The following is a 19,717-nucleotide window of genomic DNA, read 5'->3' on the forward strand; positions in this document are numbered from 1 at the left end:
GGGGAGGGGACATCCCCGGGAGCAGAAATGGGAAAGGGGCAGTGCTCTCTGCATTTATAAAGCAGCCTCCCCGTGGGCGGATAATACACCTCTCCCAGGTCAAGGGCAGGCAGGATGTGGAGCCAGACAGAGGAGTCCATCCCTCGGAGGCAGTGAGCAGGAAGTGACATATTTTAATGAGCTCTCGCTACCCAGGCTGTTGGCCCAGTCCCACGGAACCCTTCAGCTTCTCCCGGGACCTCCGCTTGGAAGATTTATGCAGGAACCTTTCGGACAGAAAAGCACAAGGCAGGGCGACACTTGCGGGGACTGCTGGGTGCGGGCTCATCGGGCTGGGGCACCCATGCAGCTAGCTCCAGTGCAAGAAGCGAGTGCAAGAAGCGAGTGCAAGTCTGTGGTGAAGATGGACCTTACCAGCCTGGCTTCAGAATGGCACTGCAGGCCTGGCATCCCGGGCCCCGACCGGCTTCCTGCACAGACGCGTGCAGTGAATGTGGCTGCTCGCTGGCCTAGCCAGGGTGCAGAGGGGGTAAAAGAGCGACAGACTTAACTCCCCGGACTGGCCCATGCCATCCACCAGTGCTCACTCCGTGCTGACTGGGCCACCTCACAGAACCCTTACTGGCCACTGCTGGTTGGTGAGGCCATTGGCTACTGGAGCTGGGGCCAGGAGGAGCTTGCTGAGGCTGTGAAAAGGAGAAAGCTGCAGGAGGAGAGAAATAATTGGGAAAAGCTGCTCCCAGCCAGGGGACTTGACAAGATGTAAAATGCTCCTCACGAGCGAGAAAATGCCCAGAGAAACCTCTAGTGAAAGCAGCACCTAGCAGGTCCCTGTGGAGATATAAACTCCTCCATCCTGCTCCCTGCCCTCTGTCAATGGAGCAAAAGTGGAATGGGCAAAATATAGTGCAAGAAAGCAATCAGATCCAAGTTCCGGCTGAATCCCGGAGCCTGCTCCAGGAGCCAGCAAGGCGCTTGTTCTAATTGGCAGGGCAGTGAGGAGGCATTTGAGGTTGGCACGGCGCTGAAGGCAAAGTCCTTGCCTCTCCTTTCCCCCAACCCACCCTGGTATCCATGGAGACTCTTCCAGCTGCATTCCTGTGGCTTGCAGGGCTGCTGTCAGCAGGTGTCTGTTCGTGGAGCCGGGCCTCACCCACACTGCAAGAGCCCAGCAGCAACTCTCAAAGTGAGGAGTGAGCGAGCCCCAGGCCAGGAAGCAGAAAGCACAAGTGCCCCGAGCAGCCTTGTCCCCTGGGGTGTGGCCCAGCCCCAGCCCCAAGAGGAGGAACCTAGAGTAGGACATGGCTGAGAATTGTGCAAGTGGGGACGGCCCCCAGAGGAATGTGAAAGCAACTTCCTGCTTTCTTGGCACCCATTATCAGTTCCCTTTTCCACCCTGCTATAAACACGCCGGTTATAGCAGCAGGATCGGAGGGGAGCATCGGCCAGCAGCCAGCTCAGCACATCTTGGTGGCTGGACGGTACCTCCGCACTCCTGTAAGGATGGCAACGCGTCACCTGGCCCTGGCTGCCTCGGTGCTGGCCATCTGCATGGTGCTCACCAGGGCCACTAACCCCGGCTTTGTGGCCAGAATCACTGTTAAAGGCCTGGACTACGGTAGGTTCCCAGTCTAATTTGTGTCTGTCTCACACCGAGCCTGGCGAGGGGGGCCAGGTGGGCAGCTACCCAAAATGCATTGTAAGGGGAGTACAATAGGAACCAGTCGGCCAGTGGGATGGACATGACATGCAGGTGCTAGTCACGGCTGTGAGGATGGGTCCCAGGACCGTGTGGAGTGGCCTGTTCCCTTTCTGGGGCAGTCTCTGGAATGGGCCTTTTCATGGCAATGTCTCCCTGTGAAGGCGGGGAAGGAAACCTGGCAACCCCATTAGGGCACTCGGAACTTGCATCTCTCCAAGCATCTTCTCTGTGGGGTGCATGGTGGTTACATGGGCAGCATCCTCCCTGCATTCTCTCTGCGTGTGGCGGAAAGTGAGTGCGCTCTGCAACCCGGCTTGGAGGGATCTTTGGGGCTGGGGACCCCTCCCTGTCTCCCTTTGGCCCCCAGCTCTTGCCCCGTGTACTTCCCATCCTGGCAGCGCATGGGGCTGGTTAGCTGGCGAGGTGTCTCGCTCCTTCAGTGCATGACACCAGCTCCCGAAGAGCAGAGAGACTCACCCAGGTCAATGAGCTCCCAGGCTGAGATGAGTCCGTCACTGAAGTGAAATCACAGAACAAGCTCTTATGCAGCCCTGTTATGGATTGAACGAGACGCAGTTCCTCCCTCCCCACCCCCCAAGAGCTATCTGGAGAGCGGGAAGTGCCTTTCCCTCCCAGCTAGAGCCGGGGGCTGTCTACACTGCAGTCAGAGGGGTGATTGCAGCTCGCACTAGCTTTCGTCTAGGTCACGTGACTAGAAATAGCACACGCCGGCACGGAGCCTGGTGCAGGCTGTACAAGCCCGCCGGAAAGCCTGGGTACATGCTCATGTTGCTAACCCATGCCAGGGCCATGCGGCCGCACTTCGCTGCTGCTTTTCGCCGCACTAGCTAAATTCAAGCTAGAGCAAGCAGCCGTCCCACCTCCGGTTGCAGTGGACACACACCTGGGCTGATCTCAGGAGAACCCTGGGCCCATCCTACCCGGCTCGGCTGTGCCTTGTGCAGTGCTCTGCACTGTCAAAGTGAGTGCCGTGTGCGAGCACTCAGATCTGGGGCCTCTTTGACACCAGCGTTCCCCTGCTCTGCACCGTCAAAGTGAGTGCCGTGTGTGAGCACTCAGATCTGGGGCCTCTTTGACACCAGCGTTCCCCTGCTCTGCACTGTCAAAGTGAGTGCCGTGCACGAGCACTCAGATCTGGGGCCTCTTTGACACCAGCGTCCCCCTGCTCTGCACTGGTGTAAATGACTGCCCAGAGTACAGGGCTGTGAAGAATGAGGCTCACTAGCATCCATTAGGAGCTGGAATTCATGCACGTTTTGGCATGCAGCCCACTTCCTGGATTCCCTTCCCCTGGGCAGCCGTGCAGCCTGCCCTGTGCCAATTGTCCACCTTGCTGCTGCCTTCCCCCATGGGCCCAGGTTAATCAATGTCACTTAGCGCAGCCCAGGCTGTAATGTTAGGGTTCTTTCTCGCAATCTGAGGCTTCGCACTAATAATCACACGTGAGATGGAAACCAGCTCCCTTCACTTACTGAATCAGCAGGTAAGTTACTAACTGGTTGTTCCTTTTGACACTTTCCTCGTGTGATGGCAAATATACCAGGGCTGTATCCAGCTGGCTCGCAAAGGGCCAGCCTGTGACGTGCGCTTTGTGTCCCTGCAGCTCGTCAGGAGGGCATCACTGCCCTGCAGAAGGAATTAGCCAAGCTGAAGCTGCCAGACTTCTCGGGGTCCTTTAAAGTCAAGATCTTAGGGAAGGTGCGCTACACATTCTACAGGTGAGACCTTGGGGCTTCCACGTGCAGCCGTCCCCCGCCCCCAGTACGAGCTCTGAGTGCAAGCTGCGGGGCAGAGTCCTTCCCAGGGTGGGGCATGTCCCTGGGGGCCATTCCTCTCCCGCCGGAGAGCCAGGTGCAAGAGGGTTCAATAAGGTGGAGCAAGAGCTCCTGATGGAAAGTGAATTGCTGTGGTTCTGCCAAACCCATTTATCCAAACCTCCCAGCCGGAGCCAGGTAATATGTGACTTGGAGCCCAGGCACTCAAGGTTGGGATGGTGTTTGTGCAAAATCAGACCAAATGGGTTTTGCCAAAAAGAAAACGTACCCCCAGTCCAGTTTGTCCGTGCCTGATTCCACAGCTAGCCCTTCCCCGGGGAGCAGAGCCCACTGACTAGAGCTCCCAGCGCTGCTGGGATGACCTCTCCTTTCAGGAGACCGCGAATAAGCCCACCCCCACCTCCAGCCCGTCTGACACAAGCAGGTTCCTGTGATGGCAAAAGCACTTTGTGGCTCTCTCCCAGGAGCGAGGTCACCTTGCTACGCTGAGAGAACGGCGGGTGGCCGGCAGAGCGTTGTGTTCACAGAAGGGGGCGTAGCCCCAGGGGTACAGCCCCTTCTTGTGCCTCAGTCTGTCTGGGAGGGGTCACTCGCAAGGGAGGAAAGGAGTTTGTTCACCCTGACCTGCTCGGTCCTCGGCCCCGTGCAACCAGCAGTGCTGGTGGCTGTGGGGACACGGAGGCCTGTGCTCAGGGTTTTCCCGGGGAAGCTCTGGTTTTCTGCTGATAGAATTTCTCTCTCTTGCAGTCTGAACCTTCGCAGTTTCCAGTTGCCGAGTTCGCAAATTGCCCTGATCCCCAACGTGGGCCTGAAGGTCTCCATTGCCAACGCCTTTGCCCAGCTGACGGGGAAGTGGAAGGTGAAGAAGAGATTTCTGTAAGCGCCGTCCGGCTCTGTGCACCCTTTGTGTCCCAAAACGGCCCCATCTCTTTTATCTCCCCTCCCCGACCCCCTGCGCGCACCTATACACACACACACTTGTTTCTCCTTGTCATTTCCTGCCCCACTAACTTGTTTCCCACGTGTAGGGGGCTGATTCTCCTCTCATACTAGTTTTACACCAGTGCTGCCTCATTGACATCAGTGGGGTTACTCCGGATTTACACTAGCGTAAGCGAGAGAAGGATCAGGTCCATCATCCACAGAGAGGCAGGCCCCAACACCCACCCATGGGTGGGGGTCACCCATAGGGCCTGTCTCCCTGGCGTGAGTATTCACAGTGATGGTTGGAGGGCAGTACCCAAGCCCAGCTTCTCATTTCCGGAGGGCAGCATTCTCGCAGTGCTGGGCAGGGGGCTGTGTTCTTCTCTGGATCTCCTCCAGAGTCACTCCTAAAGCCCTCGTAGGCTCTGGCCTCTGACATAGCCTGGCCTTTGCACTTCAGCCCTGGGTGATCCGTCGAGGGGCTCGGTCGCGTGGCTCCAGGGGGAAGAGCCATGGGGATGAGTGTGGAGGGAATTTCTTGCTGTGTTCTCCCCCACTGCCTCTTTAGAAATAGCTAGTAGGTGACATGGGGCAGCCCCGAGCTGATGCTCTGAGCTGGTTAGTCAGAAGCACTGGAGAATATCCTGCAGTGAGCCTCCATCCTGGGCATGGAACCAATGGCCTTACAGGTTATTTCCCACTCTCTAATTCCTGCTATAATGATGGACAAAGGAAACCGCAGGGTGACTGTGTATCCCGAATATTGCTCCAGCCTCAGGGATGTTCCTCGTGAATAATCAGTGCTCCAGGGATTAACATACAAGCCCTTTCCACCAGCATATGGCGTGTGCAGGGGTTTTAGGAGAGCCCCTGCCTGCAAATGCAATCTCTTCTGCTTCTTCCTTTCCCATTAGCAGGGACAGTGGTTCATTTGACCTGAAGGTTGAGGGTCTCTCTATCTCTGTTGGTCTGAAGCTGGGCAGCGACGCCTCTGGGAGACCCACCATTACCACCTCGGAGTGTGGAACCCACATCTCCAACGTTCGGGTGCACATTTCTGGCAGGTTTGGGTATGTAACTGCCCTTAATTGTCATGGCTTGGGGGTCATGTTGATTAGCCCATCTTCTACAAGGGCCTCCAGGGATATAAGTTACCTTCAGCCCCTCTCTGCTGCACCCACAGGTCTGTAAGCAGCACTGCCGGCCCTTCCAATTCTGCCTTCCTTCACAAAATGCTAGCGGGGTAAACTGAGTCCTGAAGTAATTGGCCCAGAGGCCCTGTAGCTGCACAGAGAGGCTAATTAAGGAAAAGCTCTGATACTGCCCAGGAGATTGGTTGGTGAAAGACGAATTTAATAAATAAACATACAGAACCAAATCATGAGCTAATGAATTATCTTGCACCAGGTCTGAATTTGGCCCACGGTGTTGTCCCTTTAGGAGACATGTTTTCAGCCCATCTCTAAATTTGGGTGTGCACATTTTGCAAGCTTATCTGCAAATGCAGCCATTGTATTAAAACAAAGCAAAGCAACCAAAGATTTCAATCCAAACCATCCTGGGACAACATGCCCAGCGGTCACACACCTCTCTAGTGTCGCCCCTTTCCAAGGAAACGCTCCTCCGATATCCTCCCATGGGCAGGAGCATGACTTGATCGCACTGTGTTTTTCTCCATAGCTGGCTGTACAATCTCTTTCACAAGAAGATTGAGTCCAGCTTCAGGAGGACCATGGAAGGCAAGGTACGATATGCTAGGAGCACAGAATACCAACTCTTGATAGTGACCCCTCGTCCACTGTCCAGCTCTCCTGCGGCACTGACATGATTTCCAAATGGCCTGTGTCCACACGCTCTTGCTCTCAGGCAAGAGCTCGGGGCGCGGGGGGTGTCCTGGAGCTCGAGTTCTTGGGGAGAGGTGTGCGGTACACAGATCAGTGCTGCAAAGTATCGTGAAAAACACATAAACTGCAGTCACCTCGGCAGTGCACAGTTCTTACGGAATTCTAAACTTGCAACATTTGCCGATGCCTAATATCATTGGTCTCAATTAACAAAGACTTTTCTTTTCCCGGGGTCGTTAATTAGATCGCATGCCTCAGCCAAGCTCAGATCAAAAGACAGAGCCCACTTAGAGCGAGGCTTTCAACGGCCTGTCACTCGTAGAGATTTTTAGGAGCTTTGGGGTAGAAATTCTCATTGCTGGATTTACAGTCATTTACTGGCTTATTTTAATGGGGCGCAGTGGCAACACCCGGGTACCTACAGCACAGTACAATAGCCTACCCTCAGGAAACCTGCACCAAGACGTGGAAACAAGCTGTTAGAAATAATTGCTACATGGCTAACTGGCCCGACTTGCTACAGCTCTTGATGTGAACCTCATTCAGGAAGGAGGCAGTTGGAGAACAGGGAAAAGTCCATTTATACAATAGATTTAAAATGCTGGACTGATTGTATTGAGCTACTTTTAGTGCCATCTAGTGGCTTTTTAAGGGCCATCTGGAAGCCCTTGGAGCAGATGGGCTGGCATTCGAAGCAAAGCCCGGGCCTATCAGAGAGGTGCTTCTGTTTAAGGCTTTTGTCTCCTGCCTCTCTGGAGGGGACACTGCTGGGGAACCTTGGAGACGGGGTGAGAATCTCTCAGTAACTCCCCTCCTGCTCCTTTTGCAGCACGTCAGGGTCCCCATCACCACATGCCAGAAACTTCCCGTAGGCAGAGGCCTAGCCCCCCTGCTCTATAGCACCGGTTCCCATGTTCCCTGGTTAATCTGCTCATGCCTGTCCCAAGGAAGTCACGGAGATGCTTTGTTTCCCCTCCTTAGAACAGGGGGTGCATCCCGTCTCTCACCCTAACTCCCTGCACCCCCCAGCTCCCTGTCCGTCTCAGGGACTTGCCCACACCCTGCAGAGCTGAACCTCCGCTGCTTGACCTCTCTCCCCTTCCCACGCTCCGCTGGGCTGGCTCCCCCTTGACACTCTGTGCACCAGGAGGGTATGTGCATGCACAAGGGCTGTTATATGACTCAGCCCCCAACAAACCTTTCCCATTTCCCCATCAGTCTCAGGCCAGGGTTTGGCACTCCAGGGCCCTGCGTGGATGTGTCCTGTCTCTGCATAGCGGGGGGAAGGAACACACCTTCCCGTTCACAAGCTGTACAGCAGAGAGGAGGGAAAAGAACTGGTTTGACAACTAACAGGCGTGAGCGTGAGCTGACCACATGATGGATAACGGGGACCCGTGGACTAGAATAGTAACCGGACAGCTCCTGCCTCCTACCTCTCGAGGGAATTCCCCCCTTGTGCTCAGCTCTTTGTTTTCTGGTTACCATGCCCCTGTCTTGTGAAGCACTGGCTATTGCTCTTGGCCACTGCTGCAGGCCAGAGGCTAGACTGGAAAGACCAATGGTCCGATCCAGCGGGGCGGTTTCTGGGTCCTTACGGGAAACGGGACTGGAGAAGATCCCCAGCAGGTATTCTAGTGCATTGGCAGGGTTATTCCCTGCAGTCCATTTCCAACCATGCTGTACACGCTGGTTCAGTCTCCCAGTAACACCGAAGTGGCATTTCTGCCGAGCCCCTGGAGCTGGGCGAGGAGAGTCAATAGCGTGCTGTCGCTGAGAGCACAGAGCCCTTTGGGTTTTATCATCCCACTCCATCGAGCTGTTTCTCTCCCCCTCCCCAGGCAAGGCTGAATTAGCCCTTTCTGGTTGCCTGGGTAGGTTAAAAACTTGGCTACCCAGCCTGGCTTACCCAGGAGCAGTAAGTTAAAGACACCCCCGTCCCCCATGTGCTGCCTGGGGCATGAGTGCTGCATTTGGTGAACAGCCAAACTTCCAGTCTGCATGGTGGAGCTTTGGACATAGAGGTCCAGTGATCAGAGCTCATCCAAAGCAGGTTGGATTCCACGTACATATTCTCCAACATGTCCAGTCTAGAACATAGAACTGGGACTTGGGTCACAAGTGAGACCCTTTTCAAAGGAGCTCAACTGAGCCACTAGGCTGTGCTTGGAGTTGTTTGCATGAGCAAATATTTGCGCACACAGCCCCCCTCTCTTCCCCCCCCCACACGCACGATGCATGCATGTTGGGCAGTCAGCCAGACCACTGCCTCATTTGCAGGCAGAAATGTCACTTGCGTGTGCAAACACAGGCTTTTGCATAAGTAAAAAAGTTGTGCAGCATTGCAGAAACTGAGAGGCGGTTTGAGGACTTGCCACTCAGTGTGTGACTCAGACAGAGCTGCTGGTCAGTCACCAAGGGGTCACCTCTGTTTTCCACAGGTCTGCGAAGCAGTGACCAGCTCTGTCACCACCAAGCTGCAGCCCTATCTCCAGACTCTGCCAGGTACAACACGATGATGGCTTTGGATTTTTACAAGTCTTTCCCCCAGGCCAGGCACATGCCATGGGACACTGTTTTTCACCCCGCATTTAGCCTCTGGCCCACAATGAGGGCCATGGGGCACCACATCACCCCAAAGGGACCGTGTGAGCTGCCTGGTGGAGGCTGTCCCCCTCTGTATGTAGTCAGCTGCTCTCAGGACAGGAGGGTGCAAAGCCCTGCCTCCTCCCCTCCCTCTGGGGAGCATGGCGGGACCAGGCCCAGGGCTCCCCAGAGGTTGGGACTGCAGGTGTCCTTAGCAGAAAGGACCCAGCTTGACTCTCCCGGCTGAGGGCTAGTTCCCAGAGCTGGTAGCTACAGAAAAACCCTGTCTCTTTGCTCTGAACTGAGCTGAGGGAGAATAAACCTGGCTCCCTAACTCCCCATGCCACTGGTAACTCCTCACTGGCTTGCTGCTCTGTGAGTCCCAGCTAGAGAGAGGGAACAGCTCACCCCCCAGTGATTTCCACTGGCATCTCAGCCCATCGGTTTTGTGTCTCTCCTGTTCTGTAGTCACAGCAAAGATAGACAAGGTGGCTGGGATTGATTACTCCCTGGTTGCACCTCCCGCGGCAACAGCCCAATCTCTGGATGTGAATCTGAAGGTGAGATGGGAACTGAGGGACACACACAACCCTGGGGGGATCAGTGAAGAATATATGTACGTTCCATTAGCATTTCTGCCTACCGAGGGCCTGGAGCATCAACTACCAGGTGCCAGAGCATCCTAGGAGCTAGGGGCTGAAACTCAGGCCTCATTGATTCTGTTCCCAGATCTGCCACTGACTCTCAGTGTGGAATTGTGACCATTGGCGAGTCACTTAACCTCTCTGTGCCTCCAGTGACTTAGCTGCAGCTAAAAATGGGTAAAATGAGTAAAATGCAATCCACCCCTCTCTCGTGTCATGTACAGGGCACTTGAGCTCCTTCCCATGACAAGCTCCAGGCCATTCCAAAACATTAGCATTCTTTATATTGATCCAGTCCCGGGTTATTTTTAACATGCTCTGGTGTGAGTGCAGGGTGGGGAGAGCGGTGGGTAGACCCGGTTTTTATTTTCTTCCTCTGAACGCTTTGCTCCCAAGCTGGGACAGTGAAAACCAAGTGAATTCCAGCTCCCCCTGTTCTCCCCTCCCCCAGGCATCATTCTTTCTTTCCTTCCTCACTAGGGTGAATTTTTTTCCCTGGCCCATCGCTCTGCCGTCCCCTTTGCTCCTCCCATACTGGCCTTCCCCGTGGATCATGACCGCATGGTTTACTTCGCAGCCTCCAGTTACTTCTTCAACACAGCTGGCTTTGTGTACCACAAGGCCGGGGTCCTGCTCTTTGAGATCACTGATGCCATGGTAAGGGGTTGTGGGACTCAGGAGACCTGGGTTCCATTCCCATCTCAACCACAAGCTTCCTTGGGCATGTCGCTGAGTCTCTCCGGCCCATCTGTGAAATGGTTGAATCACCCTACTGCATGGGGTGAGGGTGAGATCAACCCATTGAGGACTGCATGGCGCTCGGACTCTGGTGGTGAGGGCCATATGAGTACAAGATGGGTAGGGGCAGGGGTGCTGGGGTAAGTCAGTGGGGGATGTTTTCTCTCTCATCGGGCACCACATGTGGTGTTTGCAGTCATCCCCTGACAGGGTAAAAGGCAAGATCTCACGGGGACCCGCCCTTAGAGGCAGATCCCACCTTGCTGCTGGCAGACATGGGATTGAGAGCTCGTCCCACAAACCCTGGGCTATGGCTGCTGGAGAAGGAGGTGGGGTGGTTAGTCACAGTTCCTGGGCTAATGGCACCCCTGAGCCCATCCGCTTTCAGGCCTTGGGCTGCAACCGCCCTCAGGATGAATGCAGGCAATTCTCTCACTCTCAGACGGGGCCCTGGGCATCAGCTGTGGTCACCTCTGCAGGTCTTAATTCCAGTGTGACAGGCCTATCATAAACATGCCACTCCCAGTGGAGTTAGGTCGGACAGGAAAGTCTAATAACCCACCTCAGGTGTAGCGTCACTTTCCCTGCCTGACCAGGTCACGTACCAGGTTCATACCGGGCCCGGCTTTACACAGCAGTAGGCTTAGGTTATTGAGGATGGCGGAGGTGGGTTTGGTGGCTGATTTTGCCTCCGGCTCTTCCACTTGTCATTCCATACGGCAGGTCATTGCTCTGTTGAATTGACCCTCCGGCACCATTTGTGTTTCTCCTGCCACAGATTCCGAAGGAGTTTAAATTCCATTTGAACACCTCCACTTTTTCAGCCTTCATTCCCCAGGTACGTGTCCTGCTCCCCTGAGAGAGCGTCGGTGCTGAGCCAGCTGCCGGCCTGCCACACACAAACGACTGGGCACCGTGGTTTGCTGGGGGTGGCCTCAGGAAAGGGGTCTTCAGGAAAGACATGTTTGGAAATGTTGAGGTGGGGCGATAGTCACAGGAGGAACATGATGTGTTGTTTGATTAAGGGCTGCATCAGATTCCATTTCTCAGGGACTTTGCTTTATCACGGTACCGAGCTTGTGCAAATCTGTCGTCACCTTCCCTGGTGCTGACTGGCTCTCCTCTGCTCCATCCCCAGCTGGAGAAGATGTACCCAGACAAGCTGATGAAGCTCAGGATTAAAACCTCTTCTGCTCCGTTCCTGACCATCGCGCCTGGGAACTTGTCGCTTACACCTGTTGTGGATATCCAAGCATACGTTATCCTACCCAACTCCTCCTTTGTCCCCATCTTCCTCCTCAGCATGGTAAGTCTGGGCATGGCTTATGGATATTGGCCCTGGGTGGAGAGACCTTAGTGCAGTTGCCCTACTGATGATAGAGGAGGGATCTGGCATATGGACCTGGAATAGCTGCTAGCTCTCCTAAGCGCATATCCCTGTGTCTCCCCCTCTAGCGAGCTGACTCCTGCTGGGATCGGCTGGGACTGGATTGGCCATGAGCTGGGCCCCATCCCTTTGCCAAGTGCAGCAACCCTACTGCATTCCTCCAGCAGGAGAGGAGAGGGACCCCCCACATAACCTGCCTGTCTGCCTTTCCCAGCACAGCCGCTCTGGTCTCCTCCCCGTGCTGTCAGCAAGATGACAGTGCAGGCTGTGCCCAGCCCTTCCCCTGCAGGAGCCAGGTCTCTCTCCTGGCTCCCCGATCCCAGGGAAAGGCCTTTGCATTCACAGTCCCAGTCTCACGGGAACTGACCTCACTTCTCCTATTCCTAGACCAGCAGCGTTTCAGTCAAAATTATGGTGACCTCTGCCCAGATAGGTGGGACCCTGGAGCTTGGCAGGTAGGAGCCACAGCGAGGGTCGGGGGTGGGGGTGGGGGTGGAGGGGAGTTCAACCTTTGTCCTTCCCTGCTAAGCCAACGTCAGGTCATAAGAGGCTCGTAAAGGCTTGATAGAGAGCAGGGCATCTCTGAGAGCAGCGTGGATCCTGGGGAACGGCGCTGCCAGAGGATACGGCTAAACTTTCTGCAGGGCCCAGGAGGTGTCGGAGTTTCCGTTCTGGGGGTGAGGGCAGGGAGAGGGTGAGAAGGAGGCTGAGAAGCATCCCAGAGCTGCCAGACTCCCCGCTGGCTAGTGGGCTAGCTGTGGCCATGGCGTAAATGCAGCCCTTGTGTAAGCTACATTGGCGACAGGCCAGTTGCACTGGCTTGCATCTGAGCTGAATTTGGCCCTGTACCTGCCGGTGAAGGCCAGGGGTCGCAGAGGGCGGGGGATTGACGAAGCTGGGATGAAAGCTGTGGGATTCAAACTCCCAGCTCCCCTGGTATGTGACCTTCACTCCTCCCAGCATGCCTGGGCATTACAGCAAACACAACACTGAGATTCACAGTGCACCGCCAGCCCCGGCCGCACCACAGCACCCGAGTATCCCTGCCCAGGGCCCACCCCCGGCCGCCCCACAGTACCTGAGTATAACCACAGTACCCAAGTATCCCTGCCCAGGGCCCACCCCCGGCCGCCCCACAGTACCTGAGTATCCCTGCCCAGGGCCCACCCCCGGCCGCCCCACAGTACCCGAGTATCACCACAGCGCCCGAGTATCCCTGCCCAGGGCCCGCCCCCGGCCGCCCCACAGTACCTGAGTATCACCACAGTACCCGAGTATCACTGCCCAGGGCCCACCCCCGGCCGCCCCACAGTACCTGAGTATCACCACAGTACCCGAGTATCCCTGCCCAGGGCCCGCCCCCAGCCGCCCCACAGTACCTGAGTATCACCACAGCACCCGAGTATCACAGCCCAGGGCCCGCCCCCGGCCGCCCCACAGTACCTGAGTATCACCACAGTACCCGAGTATCCCTGCCCAGGGCCCACCCCCGGCCGCCCCACAGTACCTGAGTATCACCACAGTACCCGAGTATCCCTGCCCAGGGCCCGCCCCCGGCCACCCCACAGTGCCCGAGTATCACCACAGTGCCCGAGTATCACTGCCCAGGGCCCGCCCCCGGCCGCCCCACAGTACCTGAGTATCACCACAGTACCCGAGTATTCCTGCCCAGGGCCCGCCCCCGGCCACCCCACAGTGCCCGAGTATCACCACAGTGCCCGAGTATCCCTGCCCAGGGCCCGCCCCCGGCCGCCCCACAGTGCCCGAGTATCCCTGCCCAGGGCCCGCCCCCGGCCGCCCCACAGTGCCCGAGTATCCCTGCCCAGGGCCCGCCCCCGGCCGTCCCACAGTACCTGAGTATCACTGCCCAGGGCCTGCCTCCGGCCGCCCCACAGTACCCGAGTATCACCACAGCACCCGAGTATCACTGCCCAGGGCCCGCCCCCGGCCACCCCACAGTGCCCGAGTATCACCACAGCACCCGAGTATCCCTGCCCAGGGCCCGCCCCCGGCCGCCCCACAGTGCCCGAGTATCCCTGCCCAGGGCCCGCCCCCGGCCGTCCCACAGTACCTGAGTATCACTGCCCAGGGCCTGCCTCCGGCCGCCCCACAGTACCCGAGTATCACCACAGCACCCGAGTATCACTGCCCAGGGCCCGCCCCCGGCCGCCCCACAGTGCCCGAGTATCACCACAGTGCCCGAGTATCCCTGCTAAGGGCCCGCCCCCGGCCGTCCCACAGTACCTGAGTATCACTGCCCAGGGCCTGCCTCCGGCCGCCCCAAAGTACCCGAGTATCACCACAGCACCTGAGTATCACTGCCCAGGGCCCGCCTCCGGCCGCCCCCCAGTACCCGAGTATCACTGCCCAGGGCGTGCCCCCGGCCACCCCACAGTACCCGAGTATCACCACAGCACCCGAGTATCCCTGCCCAGGGCCCGCCCCCGGCCTCCCCACAGTGCCTGAGTATCACTGCCCAGGGCCTGCCTTTGGCTGCACCACACCCCGCACCCAAGCCAGCCGTGCCCATCACTGCCCAGGGCCTGCTCCTGGCCGCACTGCAGTGCCGGCTGCTATCCCAGAGGGACGGCAGCGCTCTGCTTGGCAGCCATTCCACTCTCTTTAAAGGCCGGGCTGGCTGCGGGTGGGGTTCAGACGTGAGCCCCCTCCTGGGGCCGAGCCCTGACAGTAGAGCTCCCTGCGCGAGGGCGCGATGGACGTGCCAAGTCTCCGTGTTTTTCTGCAGGCTGCAGCTGTCACTGAAGCACTCGGATGTCGGCCCTTTCTCTGTGAGTTCTCCTTGGAGGGACTTCACCCAGGCTCTGCTTGGAGGAGCTGCTGGGCTTGATTCACACCTCTGGGTGTGCCCCCAAGGGAGGGCTCCCGGGGGAGGGGAGATGGTGCCCCACTGCCTCCATTCTGTGGGGGTGCCGCCGGGCCAGGGCAGCTGTAAGTTCCAGCCAGGGTGCAAGAGGAGCTGCACCGCCGGGGCTCGTCTCATCTCCCAGGACGCTCTGGACTCCATCGTCGCTTCAGAGGTGCCCCCCACCCTGCCCCCGGGAAGTAGGGTTGCCAGTGGCTGGTGCACTGTGACTCCCTTCCAGCCACCGGGGGTCCCAAGCTGGGCTCGCCAGCAGGAAGACTCTAGCCCGATCTGAAGCGGTGAGGTGATGTCCACGCTGCGCCCCTCCTCCACCTGCTGGGTCCGCGCTTCTGGGAAATTTCCGCAGGCCCATCCCTTCCTCCTCCCTTGAGCACCAGGAGTGCGTGCGTGGGTCTACACTGCACCCTCAGCCCAGGCTGGCACTCAGGTTTCAGCCCTCCTTCCATCAGCAAGCACTCAGGACCCGGGTCCTGGGACCCTGCTAGGGGACTGGGTCCCCTTCTGGGACCCCTCGGGGGCTCGGGTCAAAGCCCTGTCATTTTGCAGTGTGGGTGGAGGTCAAGCTGCAGGCCTGAGTCAGACGGTCTGCGTAGAGCAGTGTGGATGCGTTAGCCCAGCTGGGAGACCCCAGTGCAGTAATCACAAGCCCAGGGTTACAGGGCAGTGCGGTTGCTCAACATGGGCTTGGAAACACTGAGTCCCCCAGCCCAGCCAGGCTTAGCGTGCAGTATAGACATGCCGCCTGAGACCCAGGAGCCTGTGCACCCCCACCGGGCCTGCCTGTGGGCCCGGGGTCGATGCTTCCCTAGCCCAGGATGTTGCAGTCTGTTGGACTCGGTTAGTTTCCAGGACGGCCCCTGTGTTTCGTCTCCTTGGTTCAAGCAGATTCTTACCTGAGTTCCTGGCCCCCTAACGTACAGCCACCCCCTCTCCCAGTACCTCCTCTGCTGCCAGCCGCAGAGGGTTACACTCTTCATTGCATCCCCAGGTGCAGCTGCTGCAAGCACTCATGAACTTCTATGGCTCCAGCATCCTGATCCCGCGCATTAACGGTGAGGGGCTGGCGGGTCCAAGGGTATCTGTATCAGACCAGAGCCCTGACACCTCACTTATCAACAGTGGGCAGAAGCTGCTGCGGGCAGAGGAGACCTAGATCCCGGAGCTTCCACCAGCATCCTGGGCCTGCTGCACACACAGGGTGGGGGGCTGAATAGAGTCCATCTCGGAGCAGTGACACGCAGAGAAGAGAACACAGTGGAAAGAATGTGAACGGCGCACGTCGTAATGCCTTCCAGATCCCGTCTCCCTAACGTGCTGCTTCTCGTTCTGCAGCTCGCAGGGCCAGAGCACTGGGACCAGTGCCTGTGTGTGTGTGCAGGGGCAGAGCGGCATGCGAGAAGTCTCCCCCGCTTAGGCAGCTGCTGGGGGGGCTCCCAGCTCCTTCCCCCAGGGAGCAGGGTGCTAACATGGGGGCAGGGCTGGGCAGGTGTGAGTCGATGGTGCCCGGTTCGCTGCACAACCCCACAGCGACTCTGATTGTTCTGCCCCACCATTGCTCTCATGAATGTTTTATTTTGCAGCGCTACTCAGGGAGGGCTTCCCTCTCCCACTGCCGGCTCGCGTCCAGCTCTCCAACCTCGTCATACAGCCCCGCCAGGTCAGTGAACACAATCCCCTGTGCTGGGCAAAGGGGCACCTGGGCAATAATTTGGGGCAACAACTAATGCCAACGGCAGGATGGATCAGAGTGAGGAGCAGGGTGTGAGCCATGCCTGGAGCAACCACCACTGGATACCTTAGTATAGGCCCAGGGAAGGGCAGGGGAAGGCGAGGTGGCCTAATAAACCCTTTTCATCACTAGTGAAGCTCTTGCGGGGGGGTGAGTAGGGCGGGAGAGGGAAGGAAGGGGTCTCTGAGCTGACACCCAGCTTGGTGGAAGTGCTGTGAGGAGGAGCAGTGCCGTTCACAGGCAGGGGAACAGGCAGGAATCGCCCTGATTAGTTGGTGCTAGCTGGCAGGGAGAAGCTGGTCTGTACTAAGGGAGGAGAATGAGAGGTTCCCAGACAGGATAGATCATGAGTCCAAGTGTCAGTGGTCAAGCAACACACAGACTCCATGGGTGCCCAGGTTCATATAAAGCCCTCGGTCTACCCAAGGTACATCCCTGGATTTCCTTGGGATTTACTGGGAGTGGGCAGACGGGGGTGGGAAGTGTCTCTCAGACAAGAACTTAGGAACTGAGCTGGTCTCAGCCCTGAGCGTCAGGGTCCAGATTTTCACAATTGCACAAGTATAGTTGCACACCAATCCCAGAACTGAACGTTCAGAGTCAGCATGCAAATGTACATGTGGTTTTGTGTTTTCTGAAAATCTGGTCTTAAATTTCACACAGCTCTCAATCATAGAATAGAATATCAGGATTGGAAGGGACCTCAGGAGGTTCTAGTCCAACCCGCTGCTCAAAGCAGGACCAATCCCCAACTAAATCATCCCAGCCAGGGCTTTGTCAAGCCTGACCTTAAAAACAAGACGCTGAAAGAAACGACAGATATGAAAAGACAACGCTCCTCTTTCCCCTGAGCAGCACCTGGCCTTGTGAATGGATAACAGGCTCCCACCTTTCCTCTTTGCCTGCACCGCACCCATCCTCATGCCCAGAGAGGGCTCCAGATTCTCTCCTCCCCCTGCAATTCACTGCTACCAAAGCTGTTTGTCCAGGAGTAAAAATCATGTGATTTGTCTCCAAAGAAATTTATAAAGAGCAGAGATTTGCTGTGATTTTTGGCCCTAAATTCCCACCACCACTAACACAAAGTCTTGCGATGTGCTATGTGTGGGTTTTCTATTGGGTGGCATCCTTCCCTGTCCCCACCCCCATGTTAGCAGTGGCTGCATTCTGGTGGCTTTGGGTGCACATACAGGGCTCAAGCCAATGCACACTGAAATCAGCGCAAGGAGTCCTGTTAATTTCAACGGGGCTTGGATCGAGCCCAGACCTTGTGAAGTAGTTGGGATCCCTCAGCATGAGAGGAACTGAGGAAATGTAACATGTTAAGGAACTGAGTCCATTGGGTGTTGGCCAGGCACGTTTGTAAAGCTCTTCCAAAGCAAAGCAGCATGAGACTGTCAGTGCTGTGACTATTGCAGCACGTCCAGCCTAGGGCGAAGGAGTAAAGTGCCAATGACAGAAACAGAGAAACAGCTGCTCACACAATGCTGAATAAATATAAACTTGGGAACAATAGCTGGGGAGAAACATGGATTTCCCTCTGATGTGAAGCCAACTCACACTCTTCATGGCCTGCAGCGTGCACCATACACACATGCTTACCGGCTTGCTGCTCTAGAGTACATATTCCCTGATTAAAGAGAGCCCGGCATTTACCGCCGAATGCAGGTGGGCTCTGCTGTTCTGTGACCAAAGGAAAGGCTTTGCCAGTGGCTTACATCATGATCTCTCTCCTAGAACTTCCTGCTGTTTGGAGCAGATGTTCGTTACATGTAGAGACGCTGAGGACGAGACACTGAAAGAAACAACTGATACGAAAAGACAACGTTCCTCTTTCCCCTGAGCAGCACCTGGCCTTGTGAATGGATAACAGGCTCCCACCTTTCCTCTTTGCCTGCACCGCACCCATCCTCATGCCCAGAGAGGGCTCCAGATTCTCTCCTCCCCCCAGCAATTCACTGCTACCAAAGCTGTTTGTCCAGGAGTAAAAAACATGTGATTTGTCTCCAAAGAAATTCCTCCCCTGCCTGCTCAGTCTGGATCACTGGGCACTGGATAGACAGAGGAGCAGCATGAGCATTTGAACAGAAAGAAAAACCAAGCAAACGAGCTTCCCTTCCACAGACTTTGACCAATGTACATGGTAGAGGGGCATTGCTGGCACATGACGGCCAACATATCGTCAAGGATCTACAACCTATCCTGAAGGACGACCCATCACTCTCACAGATCTTAGGAGACAGGCCAGTCCTTGCTTACAGACAGCCCCCCAACCTGAAGCAAATACTCACCAGCAACCACACACCACACAACAGAACCACTAACCCAGGAACCTATCCTTGCAACAAAGCCTGTTGCCAACTGTGCCCACATATCTATTCAGGGGACACCATCACAGGGCCTAATCACATCAGTCACACGATCAGAGGCTCGTTCACCTGCACATCCACCAATGTGATATATGCCATCATGTGCCAGCAATGCCCCTCTGCCATGTACACTGGTCAAACTGGACAGTCTCTACGCAAAAGAATAAATGGACACAAATCAAACGTCAAGAATTATAACATTCATAAACCAGTCGGAGAACACTTCAATCTCTCTGGTCACTCGATTGCAGACCTAAAAGTGGCAATTCTTCAACAAAAAAACTTCAAAAACAGACTCCAGCGAGAGATTGCTGAATTGGAATTAATTTGCAAACTGGATACAATTAACTTAGGCTTGAATAGAGATTGGGAGTGGTTGAGTCATTACACAAAGTAAAACTATTTCCCCATGTTTATCCCCCAGCCCCACACCCCACTGCTCCTCGGATGTTCCTGTTAACTGCTGGAAATGGCCCACCTTGATTATCACTACAAAAGTTTTTCTCCCCCCCCCCCGCTCTCCTGCTGGTAATAGCTCATCTTAAGTGATCACTCTCCTTACAGTGTGTATGGTAACACCCATTTTTTCATGTTCTGTGTGTATATAAATCTCCCCACTGTATTTTCCACTGAATGCATCCGATGAAGTGAGCTGTAGTTCACGAAAGCTTATTGCTCAAATAAATTGGTTAGTCTCTAAGGTGCCACAAGTCCTCCTGTTCTTTTCATGGATAAGTAACACATGGAAGCATTTACTGTATCTGTTGCTGCCTTTTTAATGCAGTGTAGCAGCTGGCAATGATGGGGGGTGGGAGAAGGAGAACTAGCACCATCTGACCTGCCAGCTTGCTGCACATTTTGGAATGATGAGAAAATCCTGGGAAAAGGGCGCATTGGAATTGTGAGTTCCTCAGAACAGGGCTCCCAGCCCCGCATCTCCCCCGATCCACTTTTCGCTCCGACCAGCTGTAAGCTATTTATTCACGGTGCAACGTGCTCCAGTCGAAAGTATGTTAGAAAGAGGAACACACATTTTATTGTGTTGTTGGAAAATAAAACACTCTGATAAAAGGCAGAGGTTGCAGAAGGGGTTTGTCATCTATTTCCGTGGCCC

At 56.0% G+C, this 19,717-nt stretch overlaps 1 protein-coding gene across 2 annotated transcripts; it reads left to right on the forward strand.

Moving 5' to 3' along the window:
• Positions 1-1,296: 1,296 nt before the first annotated feature.
• LOC140896905 (bactericidal permeability-increasing protein-like) lies at positions 1,297-19,288 on the forward strand. Of its 2 annotated transcripts, XM_073309000.1 has the most exons (15): positions 1,303-1,618; positions 3,327-3,441; positions 4,246-4,374; positions 5,337-5,492; positions 6,103-6,166; positions 8,708-8,771; positions 9,321-9,412; positions 9,977-10,153; positions 11,013-11,072; positions 11,373-11,540; positions 12,009-12,076; positions 14,368-14,410; positions 15,494-15,557; positions 16,086-16,162; positions 17,972-19,288. In XM_073309000.1, the coding sequence occupies exons 1-15, from the start codon at positions 1,504-1,506 to the stop codon at positions 18,008-18,010; spliced, it is 1,431 nt and encodes a 476-aa protein (XP_073165101.1). In that variant the 5' UTR covers positions 1,303-1,503; the 3' UTR covers positions 18,011-19,288. The 2 variants fall into 2 exon arrangements, with proteins under 2 accessions (XP_073165102.1, XP_073165101.1); XM_073309001.1 differs by lacking the exons at positions 12,009-12,076; positions 17,972-19,288 and having other exon boundaries at positions 1,297-1,618.
• Positions 19,289-19,717: the final 429 nt, after the last annotated feature.

The sequence above is a fragment of the Lepidochelys kempii genome, chromosome 13 (assembly GCF_965140265.1).
Source record: "Lepidochelys kempii isolate rLepKem1 chromosome 13, rLepKem1.hap2, whole genome shotgun sequence".
In the NCBI taxonomy this organism is placed as follows: domain Eukaryota; kingdom Metazoa; phylum Chordata; order Testudines; family Cheloniidae; genus Lepidochelys; species Lepidochelys kempii.